Here is a 19,831-nt window from a genome sequence, read left to right on the forward strand (position 1 = left end):
CATAGGTCTTCATCATTGCCTAAGTGAATGAATATGGAATAAATGATCAAGAACTATGATCCACTCTCTTCTTCTCTCCCTCCCCCCATACACATTGTGGTGGACTAACTAATGGTCAACTTGGAATGCCCAGCTGAACTGAATCATCATGGTTCTGTGCATGGAAGATCCACCTGAGGATTGTTGCCAATGGCATAAAAAGAGAACTGGAGGGGAAGATCGCTAGCTGTTGATTTTCTTGGAGAAGCTTGCCATGGCTGGTTTTTCTGATGTGAACTTGACTGTTCTCATTGGAGGAGGAGCTCCAGTCCTTGCTGTCACTAGGAATGGCTGCTGTTCTTTTTAGGGGAGCTTTGGTCTTTGCCTTGACTGTGACTTGCTGACTCCAGTGCAGATCTCTTAGCCTGGTGGCACAAATCCTTCACCCCGCCAGCGCAGACTTTCTAGCTTCCATCACTGGCCTTTGGGCCTTCCCAGTGAAGATCCTCAATATGAACAAGCAAGAGACATTACCTTGGGCTCTGGGCCTCTGGCTGGACTCATGGAGGACATTGTCTTGGGCACTAGGCCTTTAGCTGGATTTGTGTGGGGCACTACTGTGGGATCCAGGCCGGCAGCTGGATTCTTCAGGTCTCTAGTTTGTGGATAGGTCTCTTTCACTCCTCTGAACTTGACTTTTTTGGGTGAATATTATAAAATAATCCTGTAAATTATGTGTCCTGTATTAAATCTATTCCCTTGCAAACCCTGACTACAACACACACATACAAATGCAGTAGTACAGTAATATAATAACAAAAAAAAGGGGACGCTGTGACAGTGGTATGTGCCTATTGTCTCAGATACTTGGGAAGATGAGGTAGAAAGATCATTTGAGGAATGCTTCATTCCACGTGAAAAGGAATTTTCCCCAATAAAGAACTGAACATCAAATCCCAATTAGTCAGGTAGCTGAAGCAGGAGAATTGGAGGATTGTTTGAACTCAAGAGTTTCACACCAGTAAAGCCTGGAGTCATGCCCATCTTGGACAACAATGGGAGATGCTATCTCTTTAAAAAAAAAAAACTTAAAAAAAAAATTTACTTAAAGCAATTTCCTCCTCACTCTAAATGTAAATGCCATTCTGATATTTCTATTTATTTTCTATGTATTTTTAAAGCACACATGTATCTATTTATAATGTGCTGTCTTCTTTTTAACACTAAATATAAATGATACAATCAGTGTATTGTTTTGTTCATTTAACACCCATATTTTTCAGATTTCTCCACATTGTTACATGTAATTCTACTTCATTGTTTCTAGGACTTGCAAAAGTATTTCCTTAGGTCCATTGCCTTAGTGTGTACTCACCCCAAAGCCCCTGGGATGATGAAGGGCTGTCGGAGGGTGAGTGTTTTGGTCATACAGATGGTGTGGATGGACCTTATTTGTGGAGTCTGAGCTGTCTATCCCTGAGGGGTAAAGGGATGGAGTAAAAAGGGAAGCAGCTCAGGAGGTCTCCCTACTTGGAATCCCACTTCTAGAATTTTAAATTTGGACTTGATCTTCCAAGCTGTTAAGATATATTTAAGGGCCAGTGCCGAGGAGCAGAGCTGTCCACAGCTCAGAGGAGGTGAATCTTCCAGGGCACCATACCACTGCCCCCAGTGCTGAGGAGGTGAGCTGTGCAGGAGCCAGCAGCACACATCCATCCTCCCTCCCCCTTGAAATGAGAAGACACTTAAACAAGTCTCAAAACAAGACTCTCAGATTACCTAAAGCAATCCCAAAGGGAAACAAGATGGAACAATCTGATAATCAACCATCTAGACTCCCTGAACTGGCAACAAAAGAGGATCTGGAAAAAATGAAATCAGAAATAATTTCTCAGATAACAGCAGAGATTGTGCCCGTAGTGCAAGACATGATTAATAAATCTAGAGAGGACACAGATAAAAAAATAGAGGAGCTCAGGAACATGATGGAATCCCAACATTGGAAACAAATGGAATCCATAAAACAGATGCAAACAGATGGTAAGGAGATTTAAAACTTCATTGAAATTTTATGCAGCATAATGAGCCAATGTGAGGACAGAATTTCAGATATAGAAGATAAGATTGCAATTAGTGACCAGGAAAAGAAAAATTGCTTTAAAATAGTAAGGGACCATGAGAAATGGATCCACCAGCTGCTAGACAATGCAAAGAAGAATAATATAAGACTGATTGAAGTCAATGAAGAAACAGGAGAGAGTGCAGATGACATAAAAAATCTGTTCACAGAAGTAATGGCAGAAAACTTCCCAAGCAGGGGGAAAGAACTTGACATATAGAGAACTGAGGCATATAGGACTCCAACTAGCCTTGATCAAAAAAAATCTACACATAGGTATTCACATACCCACAGGATTCCACAAATCCAACAGAAGAACAAAATTCTACAAGTAGTTAGAGGAAAGAAACAAATCACAGACAAAGGAAAGCCCATCAGAATCACAGCAGACTTCTCAATACAAGCCCTCAAGGCAACAAAAGCTTGGAGTGACATATTTCAAGCCCTAAAGGAAAACAGCCTCCAACACAGATTGATGAACCCTTAAAAACTATCTTTCAAAATTGATAGAGAAATAAGATACTTTCATGACAAAGAGCACCTGAGGAGCTTCATGAATACCAAACCAGCCTCCAAAAAATTTTAGATAATATCCTAGGAAAAGACAATGAGGATCACAACCCGAGGAAGCCAAAAAGAATGAATCTATCAGGCACAACAAAAAATTAAATGCAAAGGGGGAAAATCCAACAGAAAGAAAAAGTCATGACAATGATAAGTCAATACATATCAGTTATAACCATCAATGTTAATGGTCTCAATTCACCAATCAAAAGAAATAGACTGGCAGAATGGGTCAAGAAGCAGGATCCAACAATATGCTGCATACAAGAAACACACTTAATTCAAAAAGAAACTCATAGACTGAAAGTTAAAGGGTGGAAAACAATACTCCATGTGACAGGATCCCCCCAAAAAACAGGAGTAGCTATCCTCTTTGCAGATCAAGTGGATTTCAAGCCAACACTAATTAAAAGAGACAAAGAAGGACACTACATCCCTGTAAAGTGATCAATCCAAGAGAAAGAGATGACAATCAAACATATGCACCAAACAATAGTGTGCCCAACTACATAAAACAAATACTAGCAGACATGAAAAATCAAATAAGCACTAATACAATAGTAGTGGGGACCTCAATATCTCACTGTCACAAATAGATAGATCAACTAGACAAAAAATAAACAACAAAATACTAGAACTCAATCAAACTCTTGAACAAATGAACTTAACAGATGTTTACAGAGTGTTCCCCTCCACAAAATCAGAATACACATTCTTTTCAGCTGCACACAGGTCGTTCTCCAAAATAGACCACATACTCGCTTATAGAACATGTTTAAGTAAGCGCAAAGGAATTGAGGTTATCCTTGTATATTATCAGACCATAGTGCAATGAAATTGGAGATCAATAGCAAAAGAAACCACAAGAATTTCATAAACACACTTCTGAATAACCAATGGGTCACAGAGGAAATTAAAGAAGAAATCAGACAGTTCCTTCCATTAAATGACAATTAAAATACAAGATATCAGAATCTATGGGACACAATGAAAGCAGTCTTATGAGGGAAATACATCACAGTAAATACTCATATTAGGAAAACAGAGGGAGCCCAATTAAACAACCCGATGCTGAACCTCAAGCTTCTAGAAAAAGAAGAGCAGGACAAACCCAAAGCTCATGCAATGAAGGAAATTACAAAGATCAGAGCAGAAATCAATGCAATGGAGACTTAGAGAACAATACAAAAATCAATGAAGCCAAGAGTTGGTTCTTCAAAAGAATAAACAAAATGAACAAACCCTTAGCCAACTTTATCAGAAAAAGGAGAAAAAGGTCCAAATCCATGCAATTAGGAATGAAAAGGATGGAATTACAATGGACCCAGCAGAAATCCAGAGGATCATCCATACTTACTTTGAAAAACTATATGCCACTAAGATGGAAAACACAGAAGAAATAGACAGATTCCTAGATATGTATGAATTACTAAAGTTGATCAAAGTAGACCTAAAAATTCTAAACGACCCAATATCAATCAATGAAACTGAAAACATAATTAAAAACTTACCAAGTAAGAAAAGCCCGGGTCCAAATGGCTTCACTGCTGAATTCTACAAGACATTTAGAGAAGAACTACTGCCACTACTGTTTAAACTCTTCAGTGAAATTGAAAGGGAAGCAAAACTCCCAAATTCATTCTGGGAAGCAGGCATCACCTTGATCCCCAAAGCAGAGAAAGATCCTATCAAAAAAGAGAACTACAGGCCAATTTCACTAATGAACATAGATGCAAAAATCCTTAATAAAGACACCGGCAAATAGAATGCAGAATATCATCAAGAAGATCATACGCCCTGACCAAGTGGGATTCATCCCAGGGATGCAGGGATGGTTCAACACATGCAAATCAATCAATGTAATATCAATAGAGCCAAGGACAAAAAACATATGATTATCTCAATAAATGCAGAAAAAGCATTTGACAAAATCCAACATGCATTTATGATAAAAACCCTACAAAAAATTAGAGTAGACGGTCTCTACCTCAATCTGATAAAAACCATCTATGAAAAACCAACAGCCAATATCATACTAAATAGTCAAAAACTGAAATCCTTCACACTAAAATCAGGAACAAGTCAAGGATCCCCTCTATCACCACTCCTGTTCAATATAGTCTTGGAAACATTAGCCACAGCAATTAGACAAGAGAAAGAAATAAAAGGAATAAAGATAAGAAATGAAGAAGTCAAATCGTCATTATTTGCAGATGACATGATACTCTCTATAGAAGACCCCAAAAACTGCACCAAAAGTCTTCTATACTTAATAACCAAATTTAGTAGAGTATCGCTGGATACAAGGTCAACACACAAAAATCAATAGCTTTCCTCTCCATGAACAACAGACTCACTGAGACAGAAATAGGGCAAACAATTCCTTTCACAATAGCATCCAAGAAACTGAAATACCTAGGAATCAACATAACGAAAGAAATCAAAGACCTCTTCTCTGAAAACTATAGCACTCTGAAAAGAGATTGAAGATGATATCAGAAAATGGAAAGACATCCCTTGTTCCTGGGTAGGAAGAATCAACGTAGCGAAAATGCCCATACTTCCAAAACTGCTATGTAGATTCAATTCAATCCCAATTGAAATTCCAGCAGCATACTTCATGGACCTTCAGAAAACAATCCAAAAATTCATTTGGCACAAGAAGAGACCTAGTAGCAAAATCAGTTCTAGGGGGTATCACAATCCCCAACTTGAAAACATACTACAAAGCTACAGTGATAAAAACAGCATGGTATTGGAAAGAAACAGACCTGAGGACCAGTTAAACAGATTAGAGCATGCAGAAACAACTCCAGACACCCTTAGCCACCTCATCTTTGATAAAGGAGCCAAACACCCTCTCTGGAGGAAAGATAGCCTCTTTAATAAATGGTGCTGGAAAAATTGGGTTTCAACTTGCCAAAGATTAAAACTACACCTATATCTCTCACCATGAACTAAACTAAAATTGAAATGGATTAAAGATCTAAATATCAAAACAGAAATGCTGAACCGGCTGGAACAGACATTAGGTTGAACTCTTGAAGACATTGATGTAGGAAAAGATTTTATGAACAAAACCTCAATTGCCCCTGAACTAGCACAAACAGTCAACAAGTGTGATCTCTTCTTACTAAACAGCTTTTGCACAGCAAGAGAAACCACCAGCAGTGTGAAGAGACAACCCACAATGTGGGAAAAAATTTTCACCTGTTGTTCCTCAGACAAAGGTCTACTATCTAGGAATATAAAGAACTTAAACAAATCAGACCTCTCAAATTTAAAGACCCGATCCAAAAATGGGCATCTGAAAGGAACAGACATTTCTCAGACAAAGAAGTAGAAATAGCAAATAAACATATGAAAAAATGTTTAACATCACTGGTCATTGGAGAGATGCAAATGAAAACAACGCTGAGTTTCCAAGTCACTGCAGAAAGAATCACTGCTATCATGAAATCAACCAATAAGAAATGCGGGTGGGGCTGTGGGGAAAGAGGAACACTGCTCCACTGTTGGTGGGAGTGTAGACTGGTGCAACCACTGTGAAAATCAGTATGGAGATACCTCAAAGAACTAGGACTGGAAGTCCCATTTGATCCAGCTCTTCCCCTGGTGGGTATCTTCTCCAAAGAATGAAAAGAATCATACCACAGTGATATATGTGCACCCATGTTCATAGCAGCATAGTTTGCAATAGCTAAAACTTGGAAACAGCCCAAATGCCCATCAACTGGAGACTGGATAAAAATTTAAAAGAAAAATAAAATGGAGTACTACTCAGCCATAAAAAATGAGAAATTAGAGACATTCATAGCTAAATGGATGCACACTGAGGCGATACTCTTAAGTAAAATAAATAGGACACACGTGTGTAAATACTGAATAGTTTCTCTAGTGTTAGAAACTGAAAGTGTAAGTAAGGACTAAAAGGTATAATAGATAATGTGAAATAGGAAGAAAAGGGGCAAAGGGGAAGGGGAAGTGTGAGTGGTAGGGGAAAGGAAAGAAGGGAATGGAATTAATATGAGAAAATGAAAAAAATGGAAATAAAGTCTTTGTAAATAGGGAGGGAAGGAGGGTTTGAAGGTAGGGCAGGGGAATGGGGAAAAAATAAGAACCAAGAGAGATTATGTAAGGGTGCAAATTTCCAATGATAAATGTCATAATATTGTATAGCTAAAATGTACTAATAAAACTAATTTTTAAAAGATATATTTAAGGTAGGAAGCTAGAACGTATTTTATTTACTAATTAGCTTGATACCAAACTTTTATGTATTCAGGAAAAAAACAGTATAGACCTCCATTTGTATTTTTGACTGTGCCCCACAAATAGAGGAAGTATGCACTTTTCTCACATCCCACTTTCTTCAAATAGTGTTATAGTAGGAAATTATTTGCTGTATAGATCTCCTTTTATTCCCACCTTCCCCATGTAAATTCATACTTCATCTTCTCACTCCACTGGTTAGGACTCTAGTAACTTAAGTTCCACACCAATCTGGAAGAAAGACACTAAAAGCGCGCCAAGCACTGAAGCTCCACAATTTCAAAGCCCCCTACTGGGACCTGCATTCGCGGAGACCCACCACTCGGCCCCGCGGCATCCTGGGAATTGTAGTCTTTGGATGGGCAGCGGCCGCCAGCAAGACTCCTCCCTCAAGCGTTCGACGCTGCCTTTTGCCCTCAGGACGCCGTGACGTCACGTTCTTCCCATCTCTTGCCTCCTCCCTCTTTCTTTCGCTGTGGAGAAAGCTCAGTCCTGGACTTCCGAAGACCTTTTACGACGTTGAGTCTCAGAGTTTGTCTCGGCCCCAGGTCCACTTTTCGGCAAAGTGACGTGGACGTCAACAGCAATGGCGGAAGGAGAGCAGGTTCCGCCGCTGCCAACGTTGAGCGGCGACGGCTGGTGAGTGAAAGCCCAGGACTGATTCTCACTGGCCCATTATTCTTTCATCTCATCATCTTGCCTCACCCTGGGACACCGGCTGGCGCCGGGATGGAACGGCAAGACGGGTTGTCGGAGAAGTCCCGGGCCCCCCCCCCCCCCCCGCTTGCCGGGTCCTGATCCGAGGGCTGGGGCTCTACTTGGAGAGGGGTGGCGTCCAGGCATGGGCCTCAGTTTGGTCCCATTGCTTCGTCCAGCCGTCTCTAAAAAGTGCTGGAAGAGTGGCTTCAGCGATGGGGTTCTCCAGAGTCCTTGGCCAGAGGAGTTGGAGTAGGCTGGTTAAGGAGGAAGTTCCTTGGCTGTAAATGGGAGGCACTAGAGTATCAGTTGAAGAAAAAGACCTTTTAAAATTACCATCGCGACCTTTGCCCGAGGTTCAGGTGTTGAGAGATATACCGGGGGAGGACTCCTACCTCATAGTTGTTTTAAATCTTGTTTTTCTTTTGTTTCGTTTAGTCTTCCAACAGTTTCCACCATATAAGTTTTCTTTTTCCTTTCTATCCCATTTTTTCACAGCTTAATTTCATAATTCGATGCAGTGTAGGACTTTGTTCTTGCTGCTCCCAAGTCTTTGTATGTTTATTTGTTTATACCTGGGTTGAAAGGAAGATCTCCAATAATTTTTTAGTAGGCATTACTCACCCCAGTGTCGTGAACGTTTGAAACTGCTCTTACTACTGTTGCTCTTACTGCTGATATTCACAGCACACTGTTCCTTTTTCTTCTCCTCCTTTTAATAAAAGGAACCTTTAGAAGCTTGTGTAATTTTTACAGTTGATAAAAAAGTGTCTGGATTGCATGTATTACATTGTTTTGGATGGCTTTTACATTATTATGTGTATTGCTCACTGGCACTCTGTTTACTTAAAAACCAATATGCGACGTTGGTAGACTTTAATCTTTGAGAAAAAATGGAAATAATTGAAAGGAATAGCTAATATCGTAATTGAGAAATTGAACTGAATTAGCAAACATCAAACATTGTCTTAGTGCATATACTCTCCAAAGTGTGGAAGAAAACCTTATGCTGACTTAGATGTAATTTCTTTATATTCATTTTGCTTATATTGGAGTTAGGGAACTGGGACAGGTACATTCCTTAACAAGGGAAAACTTTTCAGAAAATGACCTAGCTGGTTACAAAATAAAGTTTGCCGTTTTGCAAGACTGCACTGTATTATAAATGGAGGTAGTGAGCTGACTGAGGGCCACTGGGGGGGGGGGGGATACAGTGAATCCTTGACTTACAAACTCGATCGATTCCTGAGGGCTGGTTGTAACTCAAGTTGGTTGTAAGTCAATACAGCTGAGATCCGGATGTTTACCTGGGTATGCGCTATAGATAACAAGAGACAGATGAATCTTCCATTAACCTAATTAACACAAGTTGTTCGTATGTCAGGCGGATCGTAACTTGAGGGTCCACTGTATTAATAGTGTTAAAGCCTTTTAGGGAAGCTCTTAAGATTGTGAGCATGTTTCTGGTTCCAGGAAAACAACCTGGAGTGAATGATTGCTAGAGATAGCATTTATTCTTGCCTAGGGTTACTGTGTTTTGGTGTGGCTTCTTAGTTTTTAAAAAATTTTCATGAATGGATGAACCATGGGATGTCCTGTTGTGATTTCTGTTATCGCCCCATTCTCCTCTGATATTTTTCTTTCTCTTCTTTCTCCATTCTTTCTCATACGGTAACCCCCACCCCCACCCCCGTATGTCAGAATAGAGTCAGGAAAGATCTTGGTCTTGGGAATGAAAGGTTCATTAAAGCCTTTCTTCTTAGAATGATTGGTGAATATATTGTTATAGATATTTTAATTGTCATATTTTTATTTTAGTTTTGTCAGATAGGACATTTTGTAAAATGTATTACATGTCTTACCACCTAACCCAAACTCATCTTAATGACCAAGTGTCATCAGTTTACAAATGTAAAGTGTGTAAGAATAAAACTAGTTTCCTGTCCTCAGGAGACACATTTAAAAACATCAGTTTTTTTTTTTTTACTAGTTAATAGTGAGACCTTTAGGTCTCTTTCTAGGTAGATGTAGTAGATTGTTGCTATGTTAAATGGCCCCACATAGCCATTGAAATTGCTTTTAATCAATCTTTACTATTTTCTTTCTTGTCAGAGTATCTTCCAATTTAGTCCTAATCTGTGAAACTAGAAGGTGAACTGTTAAAGTTTGTGTATATATTCTTAGTAAGTCTCAGTACGGGCCTTGAAGATCTTGAAAGTACTTGGAGTCCCTGATGTAACTTTTACTTATTTACTAGTTTTTAGTTATGTTCTAAACCAGTGCTTCTCCACGTTTGGAAAAGCATTGGAATTACTTGGGGAGCTTATGGAAATGCAAGTTCTGATTCAGTAGATTTGGGATGGGACTTGAGATTCTGCATTATCTCCTAGATACCAATTTGTGCTGGATGATGTAAATCTCAGAGTAAGTAGGTCTTAGTAGTATTTGTTATATTGTATCATACAATTTTTGTATGATAATTTAATCATTGCTCTTTAGATAGTGCACTTCTCAAGTGCAGTGGCTGACAGCAGGAGACTCAATAAATGTTGAATGAATATATGCAAGAATGAATGCAAAGGGTTTTTGTGTGTGTGTGTGTGTGTGTGTGTGTGTGTGTGTGTGTGGTACTGGGGATCAAACCTAGAGGTGCTTTACTACTGAGCTACACCTCACCCCTACTTTTCTTTTAAATTTTGTAACAGGGTCTTGTGATGTTACCCAGGCAGAACACAAACTTGTGACCCTCCTTGCTCAGTCTTCCTCAGTGCTAGGATTACAGGCATGTGCCACTGTCCAGCTAAATGCAGGCTTTTGTTTAATCATCTGCAGTAGCATACGAAGCTTGTCATTTCATATAAATTTCCTGACACCAGTGTTTTTGTGAGCTGATTGTTAGCTAGTATAATGCTTATTGCTTACAGAAAGCCACAATGGTCAGAAACTGCCTAAACGCTTTAGCTTTCTGGAACTTCAGTAAGCACAAAGAGCATGGTGAAATCGTTTTTAAAATGTTTGTAGTTAGTTTGGAATGATTTAAATTAAAAAATTTTATGTTACGAAAATCTGAATTTGTAAAAGCAAACATTAGTGAATTATTACAAATCAGAGATTTGCAATCCTCTTCTTGCTATTGATGAAACTATCCTTGGATTATTTTCTGAGCTTTTCTTCTTGAAATATTTCCTAAAGATCTAAATTCATAATTAAAAAATTTATAGTATAGGGTTTAATGATATATGTGTTTATGTTATGAACTTCTTTAAAATTTTTACTCAGTATTCACTTTTTTTTTTTTTTTTTTGGTACCGGGGATTGAACTCGGGTCCTTTTGCATAGCAGGCAGCGAAACCACTGAGCTAAATCCCTGGCCCAGTATTCACTTTTAATTTACGTTTTTAAATTATTCTTAAATTTTTTTGAACTTTTCTTAAAATTGGAAAAGGATCAGTCCTGTAAAAAAGCTCTTGTTGATTTGATATGTGAATGGGAATTGTTTTGAGAATAATAGGTTCTTTTTCAAAGTTTTGTGCACTCTGTAAATGGTACTCTAAATGCTTCCCACTTCATAAGCATTAAAATATGAGGAAAGGTTTAAAATACTTTACCTACTAGGTGATTGTTTTAGTCATGATATAGTCAATAAGGAAATATATTTAATATGAAAGCAAAAGGAACTTTCTAAGAACATTGAGAGCTTGTGAGATTGGGAGGGCTAGATATTACCTTAGGAAAAATGAGGTGAAAACTGAGAATTGTGGTGCATAGCTGTACTGCCAGCTACTCTGGAGGCTGAGGTGGGAAGATCACTTGAGCCCAGAAATTTAAGGACAGCCTGGACAACATAGAAAGGCGGGGTATTGACAACTGATTTTTTATTCCACAACTAGAGTGGAGGCAAGGATAAGAACTGAAGATGACTTATTTTGTTTATACTCTTTACATAGTCTTTATTGTAATTATAATTAACATTCTATAGTTTAAAAAAGTAATTCTGAAATAATTCACTTCGTAAATTTTGTTTCCTATAGATATCTTAATATTCACAGTTTAGAGTTATTAATTTGTTCATGTATGTTAAAGAAATTATTTTAATTAATTTCTTTTCATGTAAATATATTCACTGCAGTGGGAAGGATGACAGATTTTCTATATAAATTTTTTAAGGCAATTAGGTAATTCTGGAGCATCCAGTTAAATGTATTGTGATATACAACCAATTTATGAGTAGTATTTCTGAACAGAATTGATAAAATATGTTTGACAAAGCACTTCTCCATTATGCTAAAATATGAGTTTTACTTGGTATACACTAAAGACAGTGCCCTCTTTTATGTATCAAAAAATTTTTACCAGCTGTTCTTCAGACAAAAGTCTACTAAATAGAATATATAAAGAACTTTAAAAAATCAGACCTCTCAAATTTAAAGACTCACTCCAGAAATGGGCATCTGAAATGAACAGACACTTCTCAGACAAAGAAGTAGAAACAGCAAACAAACATATGAACAAATGTTCAACATCATTGGTCATCTAGAGATGCAAATGAAAAGAATGCTGAGATTCCCCCTCACTCCAGAAAGAATGGCTGCTATCAAGAAATCAACCAATAACAAATGCTAGCTGGGTTGTGGGGAAAAAGGAACCCTTCTCCACTGTTGGTGGGAGTGTAGACTGGCACAACCATTGTGGAAATCAGTATGGAGATACCTCAGAAAACTAGGATTAGGGCTGGGGATTTAGCTCAGTGGTTCTGCCACCTGCCTCTCAAGCACAAAGTCCTGAGTTCAATCCCTGATACCAAAGAAAAAAGCAAAACTAAGATTAGAGGTCCCATTTGACCCAGCTATTCCCCTGCTAGGTATCTTCCCAAAAGAATTATACTACAGTGATATATGGGCACCCATGTTTATAGCAGCACAGTTTGTAATAGCTAAAACTTGGAAACAGCCCAGTTGCCCATCAACTGGAGACTGGATGAAGTTTTTTTTTTTTTTATAAAATGGAATACTACTCAGCCATAAGGAATGAAAAATGAGAGACATTTATAGCTAAATGGATGCACATTGAAGCCATACTCTTAAGTGAAATAAATGGGACAAATATGTAAATACCAAATAGTTTCTCTGGTGTGAGAAACTAAAAGTGTAAATAAGGATCAAAATTTATAATAATGTGAAAAAGGAAGAAAAGGTTCAAAGGGGAGGGGTAAGTAGGAGGCATAGGGGAAAGGAATAAATATGAGAAAAGGCAAAAATGGAAACAAAGTCTTTGTAAATAGGGAAAGGTGGAGGGGTTGAAAGGAGGGCAGGGGAATGAAGAAAAAAATAAGAACCAAGATACATCATGTAAAGGTACAAAGTCCTAATGATGAATGTCATCGTATTGTATACCTAAAATGTACCAATAAACTTAATGAATTAAAAAAATTTTTTGAAGTAGTTTAGGAAAGCATTTGTAGTTCAACAAACATTCATTGAATACTAATGATATTCACACTGCTGTGTGAGGTTTTATAAAAAATTGAGTTTTAAATCCAGAACTGTGCTTTGTTTGGGCACTTCTAAGTTTTTGAAGTATGTAAAGATACCTTAAAGATATCTAAACACTACTGTTTTGGGCTGGGGATTTAGCTCAGTAGTTCCACTGCCTGCCTCGAAAGCTCAAGGACCCGAGTTCGATCCCCAGTACCGAAAAAAAAAATTAAATACTGTTGTTTTGGGAAGTTATATGGCTAAACAGAATATAATAGGATTGTAGTATACAGTTTGAAAAGTGGCAGTGCTCGAGTGACTTATTTAGATATTGAGAATTACAAATGGAAAACAAATGAGTCTCTTAGATTAGATTTATAAGATCAGATTGTTTCTAGTAGAAATAAAGGTAAAATAAATTAAAAGCCACTTAAAAAAAAACATTCTTATTTCCTGAAATCTATGTATTAGTTTTTAAGGGTCTAATTGTTTAACCCAACCTAAGAAAATGACTAATTAAATCATTTATTTCAAATCCTCCTTTTTCTTAAAGTTTATGATTTTCATATCTGGTAGCTGACATAATAGCATTTCATAGTTGGGTGAGAATGTTATAGTGTGTGCTTTGTTTATTTTAAACTTGTTACCTAAAAACTTATTGTGGTATTTAATTTTAGCAAGGAAATATAAGAGAAAAGATAATTCATGATTGATAATGGTGGGATATAAGAAAACACTGTACATTTGCATAAAGCTTTACCATTTATATGTAGTGCTTATGTGTACCACCTCATTTGGTGCTTACAACAGCGTTGTGAGAAAGGGTTGTTAGAAATTATTGTAACTGCCATGTTAGAAGTAAGAGTATAGGCTTAGAGTAGTTATATGACAAATCCAGTTAGTGGAAGATTTGATACTTAAATTTATGTCTCTTCACTCTAAGCCTTGTGTTCTTTCTAAGTCAGTTGCATGTACATTACTTATTTCACATATGAAGTGGTACCTTGGTTCATGAACTTAATTTCCTCTATGATTTTGGAAAAGATGGACCTGTTTGTATGGGGAAGATGGCTGTGGTCGAGTTTGTCACCCAATGCAGAGTTTGCAAACAAAAATGAAATTTTGCCAAATGCTTCTGTTTGTGAACCAAATTGTTTGCAAACAAAAGCATTTGTGAACTGAGGTACCAGTGTACTTTAGTTGACACCCGAGAGAGCCCATATAAAAATATGTTAATCATATGTTTAATCAGCTGTGTTGGGGAAAACACAATGTTAAAAAATATGCATTGTTGAGCATATCTGTGAATTGGTTATCTGTGGTGCCTGTAAAGCTAAGAAGATATGTGTGAGCTGTGTACCACACTGAGTCTTGCATCCATGAGAAGGGACAATTCATGATTGATAACAGAGGCATATAAATAACATTGTGTAATATAGCTTTTACCCCTTTTGTATTTATCATAATAATTTTATATCCTTATCAGAAATCACATAAAGCAATTTTGGGTTTTTTTTGGGGGGGTTATGGGGGATCGAATTCAGGAACTTGTGCTTGCGAGGCAGGCACGGTGCCACTGAGCTAAATCCCTGGCCCTGGTTTTTTACCTTAAGAAATTATAGTTGCATACATCATCTAGAAAATATAATTGTATAATATATTGCATACTAATAGATATATTTATATATTATAAAGTATGTAAATACATTAGTCTGGAAATAATATAATTATAGCCTATGTTATATATTAAAATGGAATTCATTTATTTTGATTTGCAGTAATACTAAGAACATATAAGCAATTTTACTGTTTTAATAACCTTACCAACTCAGTAATTTTTCTGTTATTTTTATTCAGCAGTGTTGGGGAAATAAAAATCTTGCATTTAAAATAATCCCCATGTGTTATTTCCTCCTTTTAGGAGTTTCTAACCTTTCTTTTGAAGTATAAAGGTGATTCACAGAAGGCTGTATCCATCTCCTATAGGTGTGTAATTGAATACCAAAAATTCTTCAGATTTATTTTGTAAATTCCATTTAGATTTAACTAGCAACATGAAAGTAAATGAGATGCTGTTTTTATCAAGTAACTGTCCACTACTGGTTGGAATTCAGGTTAAAAATATGAATCCAGGGCCAAGGATTTAGCTCAGTGGGGCAGCACCTGCCTCACAAGCACAAGGTCCTGAGTTCAATCCCTGGTACCAATATCTATATATCTATATCTATATCTATATCTATATCTATATCTATATCTATATCTAATCTATATCTCCAGCATGCTTTTCTTTTGCTATAGCATGATTCCCATTGGGAAAGTGCCCTTAGAAAGAATTGCCCAAATTTTGCAAAGTGCTGTCATTTCATCTGCAGTAGTTCCTTTTCTTCTACAGTGGTCGTTTTAAGAAGAAAAATATTAAAAAGAAAAAAAGAAGAAAAATATTGGTGATTCTTTTTGCTTCTTTTGGGGGGGGTGGCTACCGGGGATCAAACTCAGGACCTTGCGCTTGTGAGGCAGGCGGCAGAACCACTGAGCTAAATCCCCAGCCCTGGTGATCCTTTTTTATCATACTTTGGATAAACAGATTTGTAACATGTAGATAATATCTGACTTTTTTGTTGTTTCTCATTCCATTCTTTGCTTTAGGCAAGAGATATACTCTTTAGTTTCCAAATAAAGTGCTTTGAGGGGAAAAAAAACCCCGCAAAGGACACACATTTCTTAAAAGTGGAAAGTCATCTCATATTATGTAAAGGAGCAATGTTGAGGACTTTTATCCTCAAGCATGGAAAAGGAAAGTGTGTAGAGCACTCAAGAGGTCAACTGCTTATTAGGGGAGAAATTATTTAATATTGAAGGCGAAATCTTACAGCAAATACATTACAACATTACGTATATAGTTATGAGAAACTTTGTTCTGCTTATTTTTAATTTTTTTTTAACTTTACACAATAACTTGAGTTTTGGTTTGTTTTTTTTTGTACCAGGGATTGAACTCGGGTCCTTGTGCTTGCGCAGCAGGCAGCGAAACCACTGAGCTAAATCCCTGGCCCAACTTGAGGTTTTTTTCTTAGCAGAAGGGGCCACTGTTGGTACAATTGATCTACATGGCTTATGGATCAAAAATAAGTATGAAAAAAACTTAAAGCATTTGCTGCATTTGTAGTTAATTTTAGTTTACTGTTACAGAAAAACAATAGGCATCTCCTTTGCCTGTTGCACAGTAACATTGTAGCTCTCATGTTTGATTGGCTTCTTAAACCAGGAGGACTAGATTTAGCACCTCCTTTACTTGGCACAAAATCCTAGTTAAAAGACAAATTCTGAAGAGGATTATGTTTGTTACGGGAGTCTCCCAAAGCTCTTTTTGTAGACCTGATCCTAGCCAAAGCTTCATTCATTTTTTTTTTTTTTTAAACTGGTGAAATATTGCAGGAAAACATTCAGCCCCTAATTAAAGAGTTTTGGTATGGTAGTAATTAGTAACCAGTCTACTAACAATAGCAGTAAAATAAGTTTTGATGCTGACGTCTCATGTCCAGGGCATTTAAAAATACCCAGAAATACAGGAGTATATAAATTAAGCCATGAAATCACAACTCAACACATTCAGCTTGCCAGTGCTTACTCATTGTCACACCATTTCTTAATGGTTACAGCTGGTTGGCTGTCCTTTTAGAATCTTAATTGGTCAGAGGCCTGTGCCTGGCTATATACATGGGCAAGTAGGGCTGTCATTGTTTAATCTGTGCTTACATTTGTTTACATGGTAAACAAAACTGAATGAACTGCACTCCAGGAATAGTTGCTCCTACCTCTGTTGAACAGGATTTAGGTAAGACTTTGGTTAGAACCTTAGAAGAGCCAACTAGCATGTAAGTCACGTGGGAGTATGGCCTTTTTGTCTATTGCCACATCCCTGGTACCTCACATGTGGTAGCGGTTAGTGTGTAGTAGGTGCTCAATATATATTTATTGAGTGAATAAAATATTTATGTCAAGGAAGGAAAGAATCCAGAGTATGAATTAGGAAGGTAAAGGAGAATTTGAAGAAGAATGCTTTAAGAAGAGTGTCAAACCCTACAGAATTATATAGAGAGCAAAGACTGAAAGATGACTAATGACTTCTTGGAGCAATTTTAATAGAATGATGGAGGTGAGTTAATGGGGAGAAAGTAAGTAGAGATGTGTGAAAACTATTAATAATTTTCAGTTAGTTGAACTGTAAAGGGAGGGAAGGAGAGATTTTGTGAAAGAGTTTAGGTCATGTATGGGGGTTTTTGGTATGGAAAGGTAGAAATATTTGAGGTAAGGAGAATAATATTCACAGGTTATATTTCTTGGTAGTTTTGAGTGTTAGAAATACATTCAATGAAGGTTTCTGAGTCCATTTTTTTTTTTTTTTTTTTTTTGGTACTGGGGATCAAACTCAGGTCCTTCTGCTTGTGAGGCAGGTGGTGGAACCACTGAGCTAAATCCCTGGCCCCGAGTCCATTTTTTAATAACTGTTAGCATAATAAAAGGTTTGAACCATATCCCATACAGTAGAAGTAACATATTCAAGAGGTTTACATAGCAAGTTTTGGACTTTTTTTTTTGGTACCAGGGATCGAACTCGGGTCCTTGCACTTGCAGGGCAGGTGGTGGAACCACTGAGCTAAATCCCTGGCCCCAGGTTTTGGACTTTTATTGATATCCCAGTAGTGTTGCTTTTATATTTTTATATTTATTTATTTATTTGGTACTGGGGATCGAACTTGGGACCTTGCTCTTGCGAGGCAGGCGGCAGAACCAGTGAGCTAAATCCCCGGCCCTTATATTTTTGAGAAAACAATACTGTATATCTTAGACTCTGACCATTTTAAGAAACCATAATAGATTTTTTTTTTTTTGGTTCCGGGGATTGAACTCAGGACCTAGCACTTGCGAGGCATGTGTGGCACCACTGAGCTAAATCCCCAGCCATAATAGATTTTTTTAAAAAATTGGTAATTAAGTTTTCCCTGTGTTTTGCATTTAAATTTAGGGTAATTACATATGTTGTAGGTCCTAAATGGTTTTTCTGAACCGTTTTAATCTTTCATTATTATTTATAATTACAGAAAGGATTAAATATTAGAATTTTGACTATTAGGGCCAGGGATTTAGCTCAGTGGCACCACGTCTGCCTGGCAAGCTCAAGGTCCTGAGTTCAGTACCTGGTACCCCCCCCCCAAAGAATTCTGTCTAATAAAGTTGACTTAGTTGATAAACTCTCAGGCTTCATAAATTGAACATTTTTTTCCAGTCCAGAAATATCCTACCTTAAGTGTTTTAGATTTGATTATTAGGAAGAAAGAATGAGTATCATAGGAGAGTGATCCCTGTGGAGTGGTGGCATTCAGAAAAGGAAGAGAAATGATGAGCCAGGATGAGAGAGAAATAGTGACATATACTGTCAAGAATTCTTTCAAAAACCTTTGTGAAAGGAAGTGTCAAGAGATTGGTAACTAGATGGAAAGAATAAGCTTGGAGGAATTTTGTAGTTGCTATTATTGATACTGTTCTTAATGGCAATTCTTGAGCATACTGACTTAGAGGAAAGAGCAGAGAAAGCAATATGGAAATAGAGAGGTGACAGTTGATGGCACATGGCCCAGAGGAGTTGAGGGAAAGATAACAACCAAGTTACTAGTCTTAGACTAGAGAAAGGACACATACACCTGTGACTACAGGAAAGAAGGAAATGGTGTCTGGAAAAAGGGTTAGTTTGTTATTTGGATGGGTTTGAGATCAAAGGGAAGAGAAATCTGCTGGCCTGTTTTTTTTTTTTTTTTTTTTTTTGGTACTGGGGATCGAACTCAGGTCCTTGTGCTTGCGCAGCAAGCGGCGAAACCACTGAGCTAAATCCCCGGCCCATGACCTGTATTTTCTTTTCTTTTTTGGGGGGGGGGTACCGGAGATCGAACTTGGGTCCTTGTGCTTCCGAGGCAGGCGATTTGAACCACTGGGCTAAATACCTGGCCCAATGGCCTGTATTTTCTTTTTGGAGTCAAAAATAAAGTCATCTGAGGTAAAGTATCTGGGGAAAGGGTTATGAAGGAAGTGGTGAATATAGGAGAAGATTTTCAGGCAATATTGATGCCTCACAGATAGAGATGATGAATTTCTGGTAGCATCATAAAGTTGTCTTATTTTCCCAAGGAGTTTGTATTGAGCAGAGTGTAAATCAAAGAAGGCAGACTTGCTAGACTGACCCCTGGTGGGAATTTACAGTTTCCTCTGTGACAAAAGACCGAGGAGTAGAGAAGTTGAGGATTTTCTTAGGCCATGAAACCAAGACTGAAGACATAAAGTGAAGTCTTTTGAAAGGTTTTCTAATCAGTCCATACCACCATTCCATCCTTTACCCTTAAACTCATACATAGGGAACATGGGGAAGACACTTCCCCTCCAGAATTAACTTTCTTCTATACTCAAAAATTGAGCCAAATACTTTTTTTTTTAAACTGGAACATCAAAGTGAATGTTTAATTTAACAGGGCCTGTGCTGCAGCACAGAGGGCCAGTACGCAGGAGGGAGCCCTCCTACACTAAAGCTCAAGAAGTGGCAGGGAAGTGCTGCTTATGTCGCAACTTGAAGACCTGTTTCAGTGAAGATGAGAGCTGAAAGCTTGCTTTTCTAAGTTTATCATGTATGCAAACCTTTAGAAGACAATTTGTTGTCAGGCATGGATTGAGCTTATTT

General features: G+C 37.6%; 1 protein-coding gene across 5 annotated transcripts in view; it reads left to right on the forward strand.

Moving 5' to 3' along the window:
- Window positions 1-7,372: 7,372 nt before the first annotated feature.
- Window positions 7,373-19,831, forward strand: part of Tbc1d23 (TBC1 domain family member 23) — a 63,095-nt gene continuing 50,636 nt past the window's right edge. For 2 of the 5 annotated variants that reach the window (XM_004857972.4, XM_004857973.4), the window contains exon 1: window positions 7,373-7,573. In XM_004857972.4, the coding sequence (XP_004858029.1) occupies window positions 7,521-7,573 (53 nt within the window). In that variant the 5' untranslated portion in view covers window positions 7,373-7,520. The remainder of the gene's footprint in view (window positions 7,574-19,831) is intronic. The other 3 variants (XM_087214288.1, XM_087214299.1, XM_087214297.1) reach the window with 3 other exon arrangements.

Source organism: Heterocephalus glaber, unplaced genomic scaffold, assembly GCF_053883595.1.
Source record: "Heterocephalus glaber isolate CG9 unplaced genomic scaffold, H.glaber_assembly_v1.0 deba00000122, whole genome shotgun sequence".
In the NCBI taxonomy this organism is placed as follows: Eukaryota; Metazoa; Chordata; class Mammalia; order Rodentia; family Bathyergidae; genus Heterocephalus; species Heterocephalus glaber.